Here is a 19,904-nt window from a genome sequence, read left to right on the forward strand (position 1 = left end):
AGTGAAAAAAATGTGAAAAGAAATGATGTGGACGTTCAATAGTGCTGCTGAGATGTTGGGCTTGACTCCTGAAGGTTCATGGTTCCAATCCCACCACAGCTTGATGGTGGGGAGGTTAGTCACTGATAAGATGGCTTTTTTTCAGTATCTTAGTGTTTTGAATAATAGATCTGGACGTTTTATTTAAGGCACAAGAGGAAACAGCTGATTTGTGTTTATCTTTCTTTAAAGGTTGTTAAAGGAATCACACTGTCAGAAATCTATCTATCTATCTATGTTTTGAATGATCACTTTAGTTTTTCTGTTCATCTATCTAGTTTTATTCGTAGTTATATCTCTTATTTTTTTTCGTTATCATCTTTATTGAATAGTTGATTGATTTTATTCTTTGTGGGCTGTAGTTCCATCCCCGCCGCAGCAGGGGGCAGCACCGCGCTGACTGACGCTCACGTCATCCTCAGCTGTGCAGACAGGAAGCGTCAGTGTGTGAGTTGTGTTGTTTTATTCACGTTGTACTTTTATCACCGACGGTCGGTTTTCTTTCCAAACGGCGCCTTTGCGACTTTATTGTAAGTCCCGCTGTTAGCCGCTGCTAGCTTTAGCAGCTAGGCTAACTGGAGGCTGCAGCTAGCTTAAGTGTGTCTGTGTGTTCGTGTGCGTGTGTGTGTGTGTGTGTGTGTCTCCTGAGTTATATATCTGGTTTGTTCTCTGTTATTAATCTATATCTCACGGTTCTCGTGTTTATTTCTCTTCCGTCTCCTGAGCTTCATCTCTTCGTCTCTTTGTTTTTATCTGAGCCACACTGACAGTAAACATCCTCCTCTTCCTCCTCCTCATCTTCCTCCTCCTCCTCCTCATCTTCCTCCTCCTCAGGTGAACATGGACTCCAGAGCTGTGAAGAATCCCTATCCAGACTACGATGGCAGCACATCCCAGCTGTTTGACTCCCAGGGGAAGGTGAGGTGCAGGAGGAGGAGGAGGTGTGTGTTGTTGTTGTTGTGTTGTTGTCCCTCCTGAGGTTCTTGTTCCTTCCCCCTCCAGCTCACACCAGAGTTCAGCCACAGACTGAGCAGCAAGATCAGCGAGCTTCTCTCCGTCATGGAGAACGGGCTGAAGTCTGCAGATCCCAGAGACTGCAGCACGTACACGGGCTGGACAGGTGACACAGTTCCACACGTTCACAAACCACAACATCACGTCCTCTGAATCACGACGTGAGGATTAGATTTCATTCAGAGACGCAGCGGGATCAGTAACATTCAAACTAGCCGATGTAGGTTTTCACTGTTAGGGAGTAAAACTTCAGATTCAATCTATCAACCTGTTTGTTTAATAGATATAAATATATTTATAGAAAAACCGAATGAATAGAAAATATAAAGGCAATAAATCGTTAAACATCATAAATAATTGAGAATTAAAATCCAGAAAATCTTCACATTCCAGGAGAATTCTGGGGCATTTGTGTAAAAATGACTGATGATCAAAATGAAGGATCTAAATGAGTTAAAGGTTCAGTGTGTAGAATTTAGTGATATCTAGTGACACCACTCACCTCACCCTCTCCTTCCAAACATGAAAAAGAAACCGTGGAAGACTTTAATTGTCACAAAAACTCAAAAGGTTTTTAGTTTGTCCAGTCTGTACTAATGTAACAAACATGGCGGCCTCCGTAGAGAGGGTCCGCTCCATGTAAATATAAGGTATTTAAATATGAAGTATTTAAATATAAAGGGCCTTTTCTGGGGTCAAGAAACTACAATACAGTCCCTTTGACCGTCCCTTTGTCCATTTGTCTGACTCTCTGTTGTCCATCGGCAGGCATCGCTCTGCTCTACCTGCACCTCCACAGCGTGTTCCAGGAGGAGTCCTTCCTCCACAGGGCTCTGGATTATGTCAGCCGCAGCCTGAAGTGTCTGACCCGACGCCATGACGTCACCTTCCTCTGCGGGGATGCGGGGCCGCTGGCTGTGGCTGCCGTGGTCTTCCATCGCCTGCAGAGGGCGCATGAGACCGACGAGTGCATCAACAGGTTAGTGCAGAACAAGCACAATAGTTAAGATCATATATATGAATATTCAAACATTTGAACAGATGTGAGGATCAGTGTATACGATTCTTCTGTACCATTAGAATTAGTTCTTTATGTTTCTAATATCAGATCTCATTTTAATCAAGTTTAATGATTAATTGTACACAGTTACTCTTCAGAAAGTTTATCTGAAGTTTTCAAGACAAATGATGTTTCTGTGTTTTTTTCTCAGACTGCTGCAGTTTCACCAGTCGGTGGTGATGGGATCGAGCGAGCTGCCGGACGAGCTGCTTTACGGTCGAATGGGTTACCTCTACTCCCTCGTCTTTATCAACCAGCAGCTGGGGCACGACAGGATCCCCCTGCAGTACATCCAGCAGGTGGGTCATAGACAGGAGACTGAGACGTGTCAGACGACAGCTCCTTTGAATGAAGTGTCTGGATTTCACCTCTTTGTACGACAGTAACCAAAGAGTCTGGAAAAGAAAAACTGGAGGAAATACTTCAGTAACCATATTCAGTAACTATATTCAGTAACATCTGGGTCACTTCACTGACACTCTTGGTTTTGCCGCTTGGCCTTAATTTGCTCCGTTTTACAAATATCAATGTTTCTAATTTTTGCCTCATTGATTTCTCTTGAACAGATTAGATGTGTTTCTGAGATGGAACGTGTTGTTTCCATCCTCAGGTCAGCGAGAGCGTGCTCGCATCAGGCGTGCACCTCAGCAGGAAGTTCAGGGTCCAGAACCAGAGCCCTCTGATGTACGAGTGGTACCAGGAGCAGTACATCGGCGCCGCACACGGACTCGCGGGCATCTACTACTTCCTCCTGCAGGTAAAGACGATCTCTGACTCCGGAAACAGTTTCTGATCAGTGTTAATTTAGATATTGAAGCTTTTTGAGCTGTTTTATCCTCCAACACTGTTGCACAGACCATAATCTACTGAAACATTGATTAATTAGACTATTACTCTCATCAAAATACATAAACTCATCATCCAGTATATGATCAATTGTGTATAATACTTATAGAATCCTCCAAAATGTAAAAGTTACTCAATATAAAGTGAAACAAAAGAATGAAAAGAAGCTGAACAATTAATCAGTTGATTGAATAGAATAGAATAGAAACTTTATTGTCATTGTGCAACATACAACAAAATTAAGGTGCAGCTCCAGAAAGTGTTTCAAAGGATATTTGACCCACCACCAAAGAAGCCCGAAAGTAATATTTACATTCACATTAGTGCAGCACACACACACACACACACACACACACACACACACCAATAAACAAACGGCCATCTTAGATAAGCAGGAAGGAAATGTAAACAGGCCCTACAGTGCAACCGAGGGTAGAACATATGCATGAAGAAGAATAAATAAAAAATGGAATATGCAGATATGAGTCAAACAGATCCTACAGTGCAAATAGAGATCATTTATAGAAGAAGTTATACGGTAGGTATATTATTGCACATGGAAAATACAGTTATTGCACAGGTTTTTTTTGAGCGTTCACAGTTATTTGAGAGTTTGTGTGTTCATTGTTCTTATGGCCCACAAGCTGTGCTAATTGTTTCAGCTGTAAAGCCAGTGTTGATTCCAGCCGTCACTCTCTCTCCCCTGCAGCCGGGCTTCGTCTCTGCGGAGGAGCACGTTCACATGCTGGTGAAACCCAGCGTCGACCACGTCTGCAGACTCAAGCTCCCGTCAGGAAACTACCCTCCCTGCATCGGTGACGACAGAGACCTGCTGGTGCACTGGTGCCACGGGTCGCCGGGCGTCATCTACATGCTCCTGCAGGCGCACAAGGTAACGAGCGAGCCTCGTGGATTTTCTACTTTCACAGAGTGAAGGGGTTTTTAGTTGCGGAGTCATAGTGACATCTAGTGGTCATGTTTAGTTTTAATCTCACCTGATGGTTCATGTAAATGTTCTTCTACCTCCTCCCTTCTTCTTCATGCTTTGCTCCAGGCCTTCGGAGGAGCTCAGTACCTGGACGAAGCCCTCCAGTGTGGAGAAGTGGTTTGGGCCTGGGGTTTGCTGAAGAAGGGCTATGGGCTGTGTCACGGTGCAGCGGGTAACGCCTACGCCTTCCTGGCTCTGTACCGGCAAACATGGGATCCCAAGCACCTCCACAGAGCCTGCATGGTGAGACTGTGTAATACAATAATGGATACGCTCCAGGTGGCACGGGTCCTGCGTGTACTTTAATTAATATGAATCTATTCATAGAGGCTGGAAAAAGACTCTTCAGATGTCTCTAAGCTCCGTTACATGCTCCCACGGCAACTCAGTGACACTGTGGTCATAATCTGATCCTCGACAGATGCTTGGATTTCACTGAGACGAGCACAAGTTTTAGCTGTTGTTGACATTGCTCGCTGTTCTCCTGAGACGTCCAGCTACAGCTCTGCAGCGACACAACAGGAATCTTATTATGACTCTGCCTCTCTCTCTCTCTCTCTCTCTCTCTCTCTCTCTTTACAGTTTGCAGACTGGTGCATGAACTACGGCAAACACGGCTGCAGAACTCCTGACACTCCCTTCTCACTGTTTGAAGGTAATTTCTGACCATGTGACCTCAATATCATTTAGAATCAAGTGTTTCTGTGAATGAAACAATCCTGAGTTAAGTGTTCCTGATATGTTTAGCTCGTTAAATCCCACCTGCTGTGTTTGTTGCTCTTTGACAAACTGTGAGAGACTGATTCCAATTTCCTGTTTCTGGACAATAACAAAACCTGCTTATTATACTTCTAGAACTCTTATGAAACATTTCAGCTCTTATCCTTTTTAAATAAAAGGCTTAACAATAATATCTGTAACCTCACTGTGTCTTGTCCCGTTCACAGGCATGGCGGGCACCATCTACTTCCTGGCCGACCTTCTGCAGCCGATGAAGGCGAGGTTTCCAGCCTTTGAGGTGTGAAATCTTCCCCACAGAAGAAGATCCATCCTCCTGCTGTCTGTCGCACTCCTGCATGGAAACACTGCGTCCATCTGGGTAAATAACAGAGACTCGACATGAAACTCTGCGGCTGGCGTTGACTCCTGCTTCATGTTTCTGCTGCTGTAAACTCTGTTCTCTCCTAATTATCTCTAAGACGTGTGATAGCTGAGAGTCTCTTCGTGTGTATTCATTTAACTCAACATTGTGGCGTCCTCTAGGGCCGCAGGAAACTCATTTTGCTGTTTCAAAGCAGTATATTTATCTTATCCTGTAACTTTGTTCTGTTAAAAATAAAAATAGATGCTTTGCGTTGAGATTCTGTTGATTTCTGTTGTCATCAGTAAAGTTACTAAATAAAACCCAGTCACGCTGTGTCCTGCCCTCTGCTCTGTCTGGACAATAAAACATGTGTGTTTTTACAACCTCTCCCCTGTCGTGGATTTCAGCACCTCTGTGTGTTCATGCAGCAGCAAAGAGCCACAAGGGGACAGCAGAGAGGGCCACCTGACCCCTGACCTCCACCTGGCCGATAAAGTCCGCAGGAGATGACGCTCACCTTTACATGAGTCTGATTTTATACGAATCATACAAAACGCTGTAAATTGATCGGCTTTGGCTTCGTTACGTAACGAGTAAACACTCGACGCCTCATGTGACACTGAGAAATGTCTACAATCCTCCTCGTCCTCCATGTGACACTTGGCTCAGCTGCTCCGCTCTCTATTCCAAATAAGGCTCATGTAACACTCTGAAAACCAGAGCGACACAATGCCTGCGCTCTTTTTTAAGCCCCCTGCCCCAGCTTCTTTATGACCTTAGGTGCTGGAGGGCAAGAGAGGAGGAGGAGGAGGAGGAGGAGGAGGTTACTGTACCAGAGGGCCTTGAAGAGTGGGAGCGTTCATATTCTCCTCCCCCACCCCCTCCTTGTCATCTCCGCAGATCGTAGGAGAAACCGAACACCTTACTGGAGTAAAAATAGTGCTCATCTGTCCCGGGGTGTGGTCTGGCTGCTTCACCTACTCCTACAAAAGTCCTCCAACTCCTGACGTTCAGCACTCAACTGTTCAGATTTGCTGCAGCATGAAATATCTAACCCTCCGCTCATTTGTATATCTATAGATTTATTTCTCCTCCTCCTAAAATGCTTTTCCTGCTATTTCACTGTCGGTGAAACAATTTGACATTTTTAACAAACATCAGTTGCAAAGACTGAGCAGGTTACATCAGAACAACATCTATTTAGCTCATTTAATCCCATCTGCAGGTAAATATTATTCTTTATCAGAACATGATCACTGTTGAATTGATATTAATTAGTTAATTGAAACACAGGACCCTGCAGTAGCCTTATCAGTTCGGTGTGTGTGTGTGTGAAATGCAGAGCTGCTTGTTCACGATGCAGACTGCGTCTCACAGCTCTGAAGCCTCAGTGCCGTAAAAATCTAATTCACACAGATTAAAAAACACGCGCCGTTTAATGGCTAGGCTCGCAAACACTAAAAGAAAAGTGACACGAAGAAGCTGCAACAACGCCGAGCATAAACGAGGAGTGACCTACAATATGTGGGTCACATCTCCAGTCATAACAAATAATGGGAAGCAACATAAAATGCATGAGGGCTGAGATGATGATGGTCGTTCCAGTCTTTATCTGTGTGCAACATAAACGTTAGAATCACCTGACAGATGCTTCTGGCTCTTTCCAGAGCTTTCAACCGTGTCGCGGCTGAAAGCTCCAGAACAAATGGGGCCTTGAGTTGAGGCTCCACCAACATGCTGAATCTGCAAACATGAAATAAACCGTAACCAAACTTTATAAAGTTCCATTAATCTGTGCAAACAGAAGTTAATCTACAAAGTCCTTCAATTTTCCATCGTTTTTATTATTTAATCTGTCGCACATAATTGTCCACAAACCCCACATTTGTACTTTGAACCAAAACGTTTGACGTTCAATCCCTAATTGAACTTTTTAAGATGTCGTCTGAGTGGAAATGACTTTTCGTGTCTTTTTTCTCAGCTGTTATTTCACCATAAGAGGAGGAGAAGTCCCCCCTGTTTAAAAATACCACCTTGTAAATGAGCTCTCTCGACCTGGAGCCCCTCTGAACTGAGGCAGCTGGGATTTCTGCATTTACACCAACACGGTACGGTCGACGGTACAAAACACACAACTCTAATCGTGATAAATCGATGACATCATTGTTCTTAATCCACAGACGAGTTAGAACAGCTATAAATCTTTAGAAGAAGGAGTTCGAATCTTGACACAGTTTCTCCTGCCGTCTAAAAATAACCCCTTCCCCTTCTAAAGTCCGACTCCCCCTGCTCTGAGGACGCTCAGCTCTTCTTTCCGTTTGCCCTAAGAAAGTTAAAGATGTTCCGTGTCATCTGATCCGCCTCATTAGCATACGTGACATCACAGGGCCGGGATAAATAAGAGGGGGCTTTGACCCTGGCCCAGGACCAGTCTGTCTTGGGACTTCAGCTTCTCATCTCCTTTCTTTCCGCTCCTCCAGCGCCTACTCTCCAAAATGGTGTGTACCATGTTGTGTTTTTTTTTCTGGACCTTTTGGGTGGGGTGGTGCCGATGGAGTTACCTTTTTATTTTTTTAATTCCGACCAATGGGCTGATTATTTTCTGGGTTTGGATTTCAACTTTTCAAAATAAGCCCAAACCTGGGACTGAAATGGAGCAAGGGACGAGAAACCGTCTTTAATTGAGCTCTGATAAAACTTACTGAAATAAATTGTGAAAAAATATTTCAAGGCTGATATTTGTCACACGAGCCCAGGAACACTGCCTTGAAATACATATGTACATAGACTTGTTTAAAAAGTTGATCATTTTCCATCTTTGCACGATAAATTCCTAGATTCTGCTTAATTAATTATTTAATATAAAAATCTGTTTGTTCTCTAAACTGGTAAATCACCTCTTTTCATTCATTTCTCTGTGTGTCTGTGTGTCCGTCCTTGTGTGTGTCCACGTGACAGACCGAGTTCACAGCGGAACAGATTGAGGGTAAGTGAAGAAGACTCATCCTTTATCACAGATAACTCAAATCTGACATTTCCTTTACGGCATCAGCAGCGGGCGAGATCGTGTCCTCTAAAATGTCCCTCTCACCTCAGTCGCTCGTCTCCTCAAACATTTTGTCCAAAGTGAAGCTGGAGAAAGTCGTGCGTGTCAGTCTTGTCCAGTTGTCGCGACACATCTGATATCCGTCTATTCTAAGACTGCCCGGCCAGGTCTCGCGGGCCCCTGTGGCCCTTACACAGCAGAAGTGTTAATCCATGGGGCCGAGGTTTAAGGTGCAGACCCAGCGGCGTCCTCTTACACAAGGAATCCCACCTGTGACGCCCACAGAGCTCCATCCTGAACCTTCTGTTCAGTGTGTAAAGGATTTTCTTGTGTCCCCAGTTAAAAAAGAGCAGAATGACACTTTTGTATAAAAGCTTTTATTTCTTCATTCTCACCCGAACCAGAGAAAAGTGCTTCTTCTGTACATTCTGAGGCCTTCGGTTGCGTGGCCGTGGATTAACGCAGGTCGTGTAGGACAAGGTGTTGATTACACCGTGCTCAGCATTCCCATGTGTAACTGGAGCGATGATGCCTCTATATGGCCGGGGCCGCTCCGTCAGGGGGGATCAGTTTGCTCCCAGTGTCGCCCCAAATGCAAATGGAGGCAGGAATGGAGGAAAGGGGGGGCTGGGGGTGCAGGGGATCAGGGGTGGGGGGTCGGAGGTACAGCTGTTCTCGCTGCTGCCGCTCAGAAACCACATTCATCTGTCAGAGAGGTCACACTGAGTTGACTTCCTGGTGGATTCACACACACACACACACATACCTTCCTCTCGTCTCTGCTTGGATACAGCTGTCGCTCCGAGTTAACTCAGAACAATGAGGGAAGGATGCAGCGTTTGATCCCAGGGTGACACCACAGCTGACCGAGAACCCGCTTATAGAAAGAACAACAAAAATGGGTCTAACAGACATAAGCTCGGATGATGTATCCAATAAAACGACTTTACTGCAACATAAAGCAGATTATTTTTCACGCCCTGAAGCTCAGACAGATTCAATTGAACCATTTGCAAATTCTCCTCAGCGCCTTTTGTTCCTATAAGCAAAACCCAGAACGTCTCTGTCTGCGTCGGTGTTCCGTAACTCACGCTTCTCTCCTCTCTCCTCAGACTTCAAGGAGTCTTTCGGTCTCTTCGACAGAATTGGTGACAGCCAGGTGGCCTACAACCAGGTGGCCGACATCATGCGCGCCCTGGGCCAGAACCCCACCAACAAGGACGTCATCAAAATCCTGGGCAACCCATCAGCTGATGGTGAGACGCCCAAACACTCAGACAAAAACCCAAGAGACAAATACGAGTTATTGATCAAGAAATGTTCTAATAGCGAGTTTGTCGAGAGGAGAAATTGATGTATTTTACGTTTGTCTTCTCGTTCCGCAGACATGGCCAACAAGAGGCTCAACTTCGATGCTTTCATGCCCATGCTCAAACTGGTCGACGCCCTCCCCAAGGGAACCTACGACGACTACGTTGAGGGTCTGCGCGTCTTCGACAAGGAGGGCAACGGCACAGTCATGGGCGCTGAGCTGCGCATCGTGCTGTCCACCCTTGGTGAGTCTCAAGTCGCCTTTCTCCAAATATAGACGTGCACAAATATAGTTTGCTTGGCGTGCACAGAATGTGAGCATGAACCTGACACGGATCCTCATGTGGCTGCAGGAGAGAAGATGACCGAGAACGAGATCGACGCCCTTATGGCCGGCCAGGAGGACGAGAACGGCAGTGTGCACTATGAGGGTAAGGTTAATTTCCCAGCATGCTTCTCCCCTTTGGTTTTTTCACTTCTTTTATACGTGTGATGCTTAACATTCGACTGGTCCTCTTGCAGCTTTCGTCAAGCACATCATGTCTGTGTAAGCGGCGTGGAAGGAGTGCTGAAGAAGCTGTAGCTCGCTACAGACAGCCGACAGTGTCCCGGACATCTACACTGTTTCAAAGACCAACCAAGGAAAGACAAGGACTATGTACAAGGGATGTTGAAGCAAACCCATCTTGTTAATTTTGTTTTCCTGTAAGCTTCGTCTCAAGCCCCTCCTCTCTCGGGACGTGACCACCACCACCTCTCCGTTGTAGATCCCCCATCACCTGGCCTCTTCTCCCTCCCAGGGCGCGTCTCCACTCTCCGCATGGGGTGAGGAACGGGGGAGAAGGGGTGACCGCTCATCAAGTGAGGGTAGATCCCTCCCTTCCCACCGCCACCTCATTCAGTCACGCCACCACTGGCCCAGCAATACCTAAGGTGCTGGAGAATGGGCGTGGATTGACCGCCAAAAGTCTCCCCCCTTCCCCTGAAAAGTTTTCTTTATTTTCACTCTGTTCATGTCAGAATAAACTTTTCCAACGTACATCCCATCTGGGTTGATTCTTGATCTCTCATTGACCTCCAACTCCTGCAGACGTCCCTCAGTGCACGGGTCATAAAACCAAAAGAAAAAGACCAAACGGCACATTCAGCCTCGTGAAAAATACAAAATTAAATTCATAAACATTAAAACATGTTCAGTAAACTGCAGATTCTGCTGCTACAGCCTCATTTAGCCATTTTCTGTCTTTACTGGTTGAAAAAGCTCTGATTTGAGTCTAATTCTCTTCATATTTTTAGTTATTATAATATTTTTTTCTTAAATGTTGCATAAGCTACATTAAGAAAATATATATATACATATATATTAAGACAGGGAGAATAATACAATTACAATGTAAAGAGGAAAAATCAACCCACACACTGCTGCTTTATTTACATTTTGGGATTACAGCTCTATACACATTCTGTTTCTTTGTGTTGCTTGGTTCCTAATAAAGTGAGATGACCCTGACATATGTAAGTAGCAGCCATAGTAAGAGCAGCTGAAATTAATGCTAAGAAAAGGAGCTTTGATGCTTCCTATCGTGTTTCCTTTAACGTAGGAAACACTGCACCACCCACAATATCCTTAATTCTTAACAGTTTGCACAAGGTTAGGCTCAACAAAGGCAAACCAGCCGAGCAAGCACATTAAATCAATAATGGAAATGTACTGTTTATTTTCTAATCTCATAAATCGCTCATAAAATAGCTTTGGGCTTTAAACGTTTTTTAATTTTCACAACTCAATAGGTTTATGATAAAAAGCCTTATATATTTCCATTAAATATCACATATATTACCAACGAAATGGAAGAAGAAACTGTGCAGTGTCAACCATGAAATCTGAATATACATGTGCATGTAATATTTGTATTAAATTGAATTATTATATATATTATTATATTGTATTATATTATTCGAATATATATATGTTATATGTATATATATTATATATATATATATGTTATATGTATATATATATTATTATTATTATAATATATGTATATATATGTATATATATATATACATATAATTAGAATAATATATTTTATATGTTATATGTGTATGTATATGTGAGACTCACAGTACTTGTCAGTCTCGCGAGACTTCCTCCTCAAGCCGGAAGTGTCTGCAAGGGTCGTGGGTCTCCACTTCTCGTTGTTGTGTCTGGAGCTGGAACCTGGTGTTTGAACATGTCGCTGCTTCACAGGATTCATTCTGGTTTGGTGAAGATGAGAAACGTCTCTGGACGAACTTCAGTGTTTCCTGCGACAACTTCCAGGTCAAACATTTCGTTTCCATCACTTTAAACTTTTTAAAAAAAAAAGTTTTTGCTTTGTTGTGAAAGGATCGAAAACTTGCGAACAAACTTTTCGTTACGTCATGTTTGAATGTTTACTTGTGTTTGAATTTGATATCAGTTTTATTTTTTAAAGTTAAATGTCGCATCAGATCGCAGCTGTGATATTATGCCGTGTCACACTGCCCTTATTTTGAAAGGTACGAACACAGTGAGGTTTAATTTGAAAAAGCTGATCCAGAAAAGTACAAGTACTATATTTTCCATCTTTAAGAATCTTCCTCCTTTCTTTTATTTTACATATACAGAAAAATAATAATCTTAAAATCAATCTCTTCCTTATGTCTTATGTGCAATGTGTATTTTTAAATGTACAAGTTGATTTATTTATCACTTGTTGGGACTAATCGAGGATTTTCTTATCTTGTCTAATAATTTGTGTGACTCAGACTCCAGTACAGTCAGAGACAGGACTCCAGGCCGGCCTCCCTCTCGCTCCGCCCCGAGACGTCCAGCACCAAGAGCATGATGGACATCGGGACGCGCAGAATATTTGACGAGGACCACGACCTCTTCAGACAGAACGTGCGGCGTTTCTTTCAAGAGGAAGTGGTTCCATACCACGCGGAGTAGGTGTCCTCACAGAGTGTTTTCCCAAGGAGGCTCATGTTAACATCACAAAGTCAATCGAATGACTTTTTAAAAAACAACCACAGATATAAACTCACTAAAATCAAATGTGAAATGTCCAAGAAGAGACTTCACTGTGTAACCTCCTTTCGTTCTCCGCCTCACGTCCTTTTGCCCTGTTCCAGGTGGGAGAACGCAGGTCAGGTGAGCCGGGAGCTGTGGGAGAAGGCTGGGGAGCAAGGCCTGCTGGGAATATTGATCCCAGAGGAGCGCGGTGGCGTTGGAGGAGATCTGCTTTCGGCGGCTGTCATGTGGGAGGAGCAGTGAGTTGTACCTAAACCTCGAAAAAACACATCTGAGTTCAAACACTTGACTTTTTTAATGAGATTTTTTTCGTTTTGTCTCCGAATCTAGAATGTACTGCAACTGCACGGGTCCGGGTTTCTCGTTGCACTCTGACGTCGTCATGCCGTACATCTCCAACTACGGCAGCAAGGAGCAGATTGAACGCTTCATTCCAGACATGACTGCCGGGAAGAGCATATCTGCGATTGGTATGACTGAACCAGGAGCAGGCAGGTCAGGAAGCAACACGGAGAAAACCTCAGAGAAAACATGATGCAGCTCTCATGACCTCGCTCTGTCTCTCCTCAGTGATCTCCAGGGTGTGAAGACGTACGCCAAGAGGGACGGCAGCGACTGGATTCTCAACGGCAGCAAGGTGTTTATCTCAAACGGGTGGATGTGCGACGTGGTGGTTGTGGTGACCATGACGGATCGTGAGGCGAAGTCGGCAGCACACGGCATCAGCCTGTTCCTGGTGGAGGACGGCACGAAGGGCTTCCAGAAAGGACGCAAGCTGGAGAAGATCGGACTGAAGGCTCAGGTGCTGACGATCAGAGTTTCCAGCAGTTGTCCACACATCCTGAGAGAAGTCGGACAGAAGTTTGAATCTATTTCTTTACTTTCAAAGGACACGGCTGAGCTGTTCTTTGAGGACGTGCGGCTGCCGGCTGACGCTCTGCTGGGCGAAGTCAACAAGGGATTTTACTACCTGATGAACGAACTTCCTCAGGTGATAGAAACACATGAACAAACAATTCACTTTCTCCTTCCTGACCATTAAATCCTGTTTGTGTGGTTGAACAGGAGCGTCTGGTGATCGCTGTCATGGCCATAGCGAGCTGTGAGTTCATGTTTGAGGAAACCAGGAACTACGTGTTGCAGAGGAAGGCTTTTGGCAAGACCATCGCTCACCTGCAGGTGTGTAACGGCAGCCAGCGTTTTCACCGCCACTCGTTAATGTGAGAGTAAATGTCTCAACATCTCATCGTCCTCCGCAGACTGTGCAGCACAAGCTTGCGGAGCTGAAAACCGAGATCTGCGTGGGCCGAGCCTTCATCGATAGCTGCCTTCAGCTCCACGCTGAGAAACGTCTGGACGCCCCCACCGCCTCCATGGCCAAGTTTTGGTGAGAGTGTGTTTTTAACCAGCGTCTCACAAACCGGCCAAGTTTCTTCTGTGAGCTGAAGGATCCTCATCCTGCGTCTTTTCTCCAGGGCGTCTGACCTCCAGAACAAAGTCGCCACTCAGTGCCTCCAGCTCCACGGAGGCTGGGGCTACATGTGGGAGTACCCCATCGCCAAGTAAGACTCACACAGCTACCTTGTTCCACGTTGATCAACAGGTTGCTGAGCTCATCCGTTTGTTTACACAGGGCGTTTGTCGACTCCCGTATTCAGCCCATTTACGGAGGCACCAACGAGATCATGAAGGAACTCATCGGCCGCAGCATCGTCCACCAGAAGTGAGGAACCTGCAAGAACTGGAGAAGATCAGGTGGTGTCTGTAGAAGTTTGAGCAAGGCACCGAACCCCCCAATTGCTCCCCGGGTTAGGGTTTTGGATTGTGTTCCGAGTGTTCCGCGTGTGCTCCGTTCACACGGATGGGTTAAATACAGAGGTCAAATTTCCCAATGTTTGCATGTTGCATGCTGTGTGTGGGAATCTTAATCCTAATATCTGTGAAAGAAAAATCATCCGTCCCCTGATCAGCCCCAAACTTTCATGGGTTCTTCACAGACTGAAACCACCAAGAAACATAACTTGACAGTTTTGTAATAATGTAGATTATATATTAAATATAATATTCTATATCATAATATTTCAGTTCTAATCTCATGAGCACTTTAAAATGTAAATAAAAAGTGAAACTCTGAACTCTGGTCTCATTTACCTCCTATATCAAAAAAAAAAAAAAGGTTCTTGATGTTGCAGCAGTTTTTTTAAGTTATGTAAATGTAACTCAAATATATTATATATGCTATTATATATGTTCCAGCATTATTCAATGAGCTGGTGCTAAACAGTTAGCAGAGGTGTAATCGCTGATAGATTTAAGGAGCTTTAGTGTATTTTTGTGTTTATCTTCCCTCCTGGTGAACATTACGCCTCTGAAGTATCATGAAAAATCATTTATCTGCTTTGTCCAAGTCACTCGTTATGTTCTTGAGGAGTCGAGGTGTTGATTTAAAGGTTTGAAACGAGGTAGAGCTCTGCCTCAGCGTTCCTCCCCTCCTGTAATGTGTTGTTCTCAACAGTAGATGGTGGCAGACACATGAGTGATGGACATCTAGTTCCATTGCAGCAGGTGAGAGACTGTTAAATATGACTGGAAGGTTGATTCTCATTTATTTAGTTACTTTGCTTTGATTTTTAAGGTTTTACGGTTCCAGTCCCTTTGTGTTTGATATATTCAAATGTTACAGCACCACACATATAGATGTATGTGTGCAATCACACTGCACCAGAGACAGAACACGTGGTATTCATTCTATACATGACTACATTTAAAATCACCTCTCACTGTGCAAATGTAGAATACAGTGAGTATCTTCTCACAGCTGTAATTCATTTCTAGATCTGCCACTGACTCCAAACCAAAGCTCAATTGTGTTGTTACCTTAGATACTTAGGAAACTGCTTCTGATATTTCATATGAGTATTAATATAATGAATATTTAAACATACTGACAATACGACAGTGAATATTATTTAGAAGTTTAATTTTCTAAACTCGATCTTAATCTTAATTTGTTTGTACGTCAGCGTCCCTCGTTTCTTTTCACCTTGTTCACATTTAGGAAGTGTCTCTCCAACAATATATATAATCACACATCATTTATATTTAATGATTTTGTTTTTCTTAATCCCTGAAAATGCAGAGCTGGTTTTTTGATAAATCGCACTGCGCTGTCTTCACTGTGCTTACGGTAGCTGAGTGGCCGGTGGGCGTGGTCAGAGGGCCCCGCAGCTCCCTGATTGTCCCCGCAGATCACTTCACGCACTCCGGGTTCCAGAGCCGCTCCGCCGCCTCCAGCTCCAGGTAAGAGCTCCGTCCTCCTCTCAGCGGGGGGGCCGAGGCTTCAAACCCCCCTTTGACCCGCATTGATGACCCGCTAGTGTGAGACTGTGGCTGCCGGTCAGGCGTCAGTGAGGAGTTTTTAAAACTGTGGTTTTTTTAACGTCAAATGTCAAAGAACGTGTGCAGCGTGTTCCGTGTGGTTCCACTTGTTCTCTGTCCGCGGAGAAGAACGAGGAGGACAGCTCAGGGTGAGGATTCACACCCTGACATCAGGGGCTCCTCTGCGGCGCGGCTCTGCTGCAGCCTGCGCCTTTTGTTCTGGTCCACGCCTGCACGGTGCTGAAACCTCCACTGCACCAGTGAGGAGCAAACACCGGGGGTCAGATCACTGCAGGTGCATTATTATCACCACAGTACTGCACATACATGCATATATATATATATATACACACTTATATATATGTATATGCTCTGTGTACTGTAATGTCTGGCTCCTGCATGCATGCTTTGTGGATTAGGGAGTAGCCCTGCGTGCAGATTCTCTGTCACACTCAGTTGCTCTTGCAGGTTTTACCACCTTGCATCAGCAGAATGTTGCACATGCATTAATCATAACATTTGAATTGAGTTTAATTCAGGTAAATGTATCATCGGGAGTCAGACCCTCCCTCCCCTTGTCCACAATAGAGCTTCTGTCATTGTAATGTCATTATACAAACATGAAGCCAGAGATAATGATCTGGAAATGTCCAGACTTCCATTAAACCCGATGGAGCTGCTCCAAGCTGTGCGTCGCCTCAGCCTCTGGATTCTGAGGAGAAACAGGAACTGTAGTTTCCCCCACGTCTGGATGTTGGATGGGAAAACATTCCTTTATGAACAGGGATTAACGCTCGCTCCGGCTCTTCATATGGGAACATTCCAGCAGCTGTCTCACAGAAGATGTAATGAAAACAGCATCTTCGTGCGCTGATGTCTGGATTTTCAGTATCTCAGTCAGCATTTAGGTTTTTATTTCAGTGCTTGTGGTTTACTGACCTGAGACTCACAGTTTTGGTTGTTAAGTGTTTGTTGTTGTATCGATGACAAGTTCCTGATTCCCGATATATCGGGACTTCGGCCGATACCGATCCGATGACTCTGCGTTAAAAGAAAAATCAGAAATCAGAACTATGCAGTAATTATTTCCTTTCAGTTGCTTGTGGGACTTTCCAGCATGAAATATTTAAGAATGTATATCAGGACATAGACTCTCCGCTGTGTCAGAGGCATTTCTGATGCATGTTGCAGCAGAGACGTCATCGCATTTATTTCATAGCTTCTTCCTGTCAGAACTTCCTTCTGATCGATTCCAGGCGACCGCAGCAGCACTCGTGTGCTCGATGTATCGCCACACACGTGAGATATTTATGTATAATTCATATATCATCAGTCGTGGCTTCCCTGCGAGGCACAAACTGGAAACATTAACCCCCCCCACCACCACCACCACCTCCCTTAAGTGGCGGTCGGCTTCAGCTGAACGTGACGAGATTGAGTCAGGTTTCACCTAAATCTCCTGAAAGACCTCTTGTCGGGCCAGACCGGGCTGAGTCTAATCGCTGGTGGAGTAATTGAAATGACCTTAATAGTGACACAACAGGTTGGGTCGGTGTTTACCTGCATGAGCAGACAAGACTTTAATTTAGCCGCCAGGAAACCACATTCTCGTTAAGTATAGTTCCCCCACGTCACTTCTGGTTCCCAAACCCCTGACCCACTGTGCACTTCACGTCCTTCCTCCTTGGCCGCTGCCTCCTCGTTGGAAACGGGTCCTGTTGGAACAATCGAAGCTGGTTTTGCTTGGTTTTTTTCGATGGCCTCTTTTTGGCGTGCATGAGTGAAGCAGGTGAACGGCGTGGTGCCATCGTCACGGGCGTCCTGAGCGGGAGCCGCCTTCGTCCCCCTGCTGCCCCGCCTGTCTGAGGCCGCTCGGCGCAGCAGGTTTCTAATGGGAGCTGGCGGGAACTTAAGTCTTGACCACGAGAGGAACCTAGTCTAACGGACATACGTCAGAGGAGCCAAGCGGCACACTGACCTGCATACGGTGCACGATCACCCTCTCTCAAACACACCCACCCTCGTCCTGGCGTGCCCGACACGGAGCAGTAAAATGTCGAATGCTTTTGATTAATTATTTGTTTGCTGTTCTTGTTTCTCATGTATTTTTAGTTTCTAATGCGATTTCTTCTTGAGTCATGACAAATCAGGACCATGCACTTCTGACACTCCTGTTTTCAAACTGTTGTCCCAGCTGCCAGGAGCTTTTGGAGGAGTTGATTCGATTTGAATTCATTGAGACCCTGCAGTATTTTTGTGTTTTGTGTTATTTTAAGTATTAATATTGTATTTATCTCTCGTTGTTCAGCTTCAGGTTTGTGTGAATGCTGCCGTCAATACCACAAATTGCCCGATGAGGACAGAAAAGAAATCCCTGATTTGATTATTTAAGAGTTGGTTGAGTGTGAACCCATTTCTCGAGGCTGCAGGCGTTTTAAAGGCCTGTTTCCTTGCTGTGCTTGTTTCACGTCTCACAGCCGATGTTTAGAATGAAAGCAGAAGAGATATTAACTCTGTGATCAAGCTGCTGCTGGGTGGCATCTTCTCTGTTCCAGATGTGGCTGAAACAGCTGTTTAAATGAAGTCTTAATTGAGATGATATTTGTCAGAGTCACTGCTTTTGAACGCAGCTGAGATCCATCCCGCGGCCTTCTGGGTACAGGTCGCCGGTCTCTCTACCCGCTCTTCCATCCCGCTTGCCCCCTGTACCAGATCTCGGTCCACGGTTGACTAGCAGTCAGTCTCCCAAACCGGCCCTGACAGCCAGTGTCTCGTTTCATTCCTCACGGACGGTGCCCCTCGACAGAGAGGATACTCATGCGGGCCGTTCCTGCTCTAAACTCTTTCACGTATCGACATCTCCAGCATTCTCCGCTGCTCTCGCTTCCAGCTCGGTGTTGTAACTGTGTTAGCTAATCCACGAGGTCAGCGTGGTGATCGCAGGTTGAACGCGAGAGGAGAAGAAACGATGGAGAAAAGCCTACAACCTCCTGCAAGAGCTTCGGATCAGCTTTATTTCACATTCCAAGCTGGAAACCTCCCACATGTTCACACCGAGCTGCAACAGGAAGTTCACATGTCTCTGTCTTAGCAGCTTAAAATGGTGTTTGAGGTTTCACACCCTTAATAGCGCTCAAGACTGCAGCCAACTGGGCTGTTGACATATTCTGGATCATTTAACGATGGCGTCGGCTGCTGCGTGAAGCCAGCTTGTTCCTGCATCTGTCTCTGTGACAGCGAGGCTCTAAATATTTCAGGAAATTTCAATTAAATGCATTTTTATAGCCATGCAATACTATAAAAAAAAAACATCTCGTCTTCAATTTTCTGTCAATGAAGCTCGAGTTCTTGATTCCGCACAGAAGGAACAAAGTCATTTAAAAGCTTTTTGGATTTTATTCACTCGTTCATCAAAACCACGACTATTTTAAAACTTAAAAGTCGCCTGAATGATGCACCAGAAGCTTGTGAGGCAACCGGCCTCGTTCCTCGGACTCTGACCCGGGCCTACGGCGGAAAGAAACCGCTAATGAGCCTTAGCTTCTCCCCGAATGGGCCAGGGACCTCCTGTTAGCGTAGCGTAGCGGCAAAGCTGCGTTATGACTTCCAGATGTTGAAGCTAAACAGCGAGATTGTTTTCTCCCCGTCTCTTTTTTGCAAACAGCGCACTGGCAGCGGTTAGCGGCGAACACACTGGCCGAAGTGTGCTGCAGGAATGAATGAGCCTCATTGTTGGAAGTTCACGTATTGTTCAGTCGTACAGACTCCAGATCAGGTTTCTCTGCTTTGAATCGTGCGACTTCTCGACGTGAGTGTGTTTCTCTGCAGAGGAAAAAGCTGGAATGTAGTGTCATGGAAATAAGTCTCAAAGGATTCAGCGCAAATTGCTTCTCAGGGCCTGAAGCTTCCTAAACTAAACCAGAACATCTCCTCGCCGTGTTTCTGCTCACATGTGGATGCTCGTAAGTGTCCGTCTCTGCGCCTCTGTGCATCTGCTTGTTGCTTGTTGGACGGGATGAATGGAAACCCCCCCCCCCCAGTTCACAGGAGCGTCTCACACACAGAGGCTCAGTAAAGCCCGTG

The 19,904-nt window shown here is 45.1% G+C and overlaps 4 protein-coding genes across 15 annotated transcripts in view; all 4 read left to right on the top strand.

The window, feature by feature from the left end:
* Positions 1 to 400: 400 nt before the first annotated feature.
* Positions 401 to 5,366, top strand: lancl1 (LanC antibiotic synthetase component C-like 1 (bacterial)). 2 transcript variants are annotated; one of them, XM_020109206.2, is made up of 10 exons: positions 401 to 486; positions 874 to 957; positions 1,042 to 1,159; positions 1,822 to 2,032; positions 2,265 to 2,412; positions 2,724 to 2,870; positions 3,669 to 3,851; positions 4,014 to 4,190; positions 4,530 to 4,602; positions 4,895 to 5,366. In XM_020109206.2, exons 2-10 carry the CDS (start codon positions 880 to 882, stop codon positions 4,969 to 4,971), a joined length of 1,212 nt encoding a protein of 403 aa, XP_019964765.1. In that variant the 5' UTR covers positions 401 to 486; positions 874 to 879; the 3' UTR covers positions 4,972 to 5,366. The 2 variants fall into 2 exon arrangements, with proteins under 2 accessions (XP_019964765.1, XP_019964764.1); XM_020109205.2 differs by lacking the exon at positions 401 to 486 and adding an exon at positions 499 to 569.
* A 1,245-nt stretch (positions 5,367 to 6,611) lies between these two features.
* Positions 6,612 to 10,434, top strand: mylz3 (myosin, light polypeptide 3, skeletal muscle). The gene is made up of 7 exons (XM_020109209.2): positions 6,612 to 7,139; positions 7,401 to 7,529; positions 7,990 to 8,017; positions 9,190 to 9,333; positions 9,463 to 9,633; positions 9,742 to 9,819; positions 9,911 to 10,434. The coding sequence occupies exons 2-7, from the start codon at positions 7,527 to 7,529 to the stop codon at positions 9,937 to 9,939; spliced, it is 453 nt and encodes a 150-aa protein (XP_019964768.1). The 5' UTR covers positions 6,612 to 7,139; positions 7,401 to 7,526; the 3' UTR covers positions 9,940 to 10,434.
* A 1,117-nt stretch (positions 10,435 to 11,551) lies between these two features.
* acadl (acyl-CoA dehydrogenase long chain) lies at positions 11,552 to 14,578 on the top strand. Its single transcript, XM_020109208.2, has 10 exons — positions 11,552 to 11,711; positions 12,179 to 12,358; positions 12,545 to 12,682; positions 12,774 to 12,938; positions 13,014 to 13,245; positions 13,333 to 13,434; positions 13,509 to 13,622; positions 13,703 to 13,830; positions 13,919 to 14,005; positions 14,077 to 14,578. Exons 1-10 carry the CDS (start codon positions 11,623 to 11,625, stop codon positions 14,168 to 14,170), a joined length of 1,329 nt encoding a protein of 442 aa, XP_019964767.2. The 5' UTR covers positions 11,552 to 11,622; the 3' UTR covers positions 14,171 to 14,578.
* Positions 14,579 to 15,599: 1,021 nt separating this feature from the next.
* The window catches only part of LOC109644032 (microtubule-associated protein tau-like), a 39,652-nt gene continuing 35,347 nt past the window's right edge, over positions 15,600 to 19,904 (top strand). For 9 of the 11 annotated variants that reach the window (XM_069521132.1, XM_069521138.1, XM_069521123.1 and 6 more), the window contains exon 1: positions 15,600 to 15,743. The gene's annotated coding sequence lies outside the window, so the exon portion shown is untranslated. Of the gene's footprint in view, positions 15,744 to 15,805; positions 16,117 to 19,904 lie in introns of those variants that run through there. The other 2 variants (XM_069521129.1, XM_069521124.1) reach the window with 2 other exon arrangements.

Source organism: Paralichthys olivaceus, chromosome 24 (genome assembly GCF_024713975.1).
Source record: "Paralichthys olivaceus isolate ysfri-2021 chromosome 24, ASM2471397v2, whole genome shotgun sequence".
NCBI lineage: Eukaryota > Metazoa > Chordata > Actinopteri > Pleuronectiformes > Paralichthyidae > Paralichthys > Paralichthys olivaceus.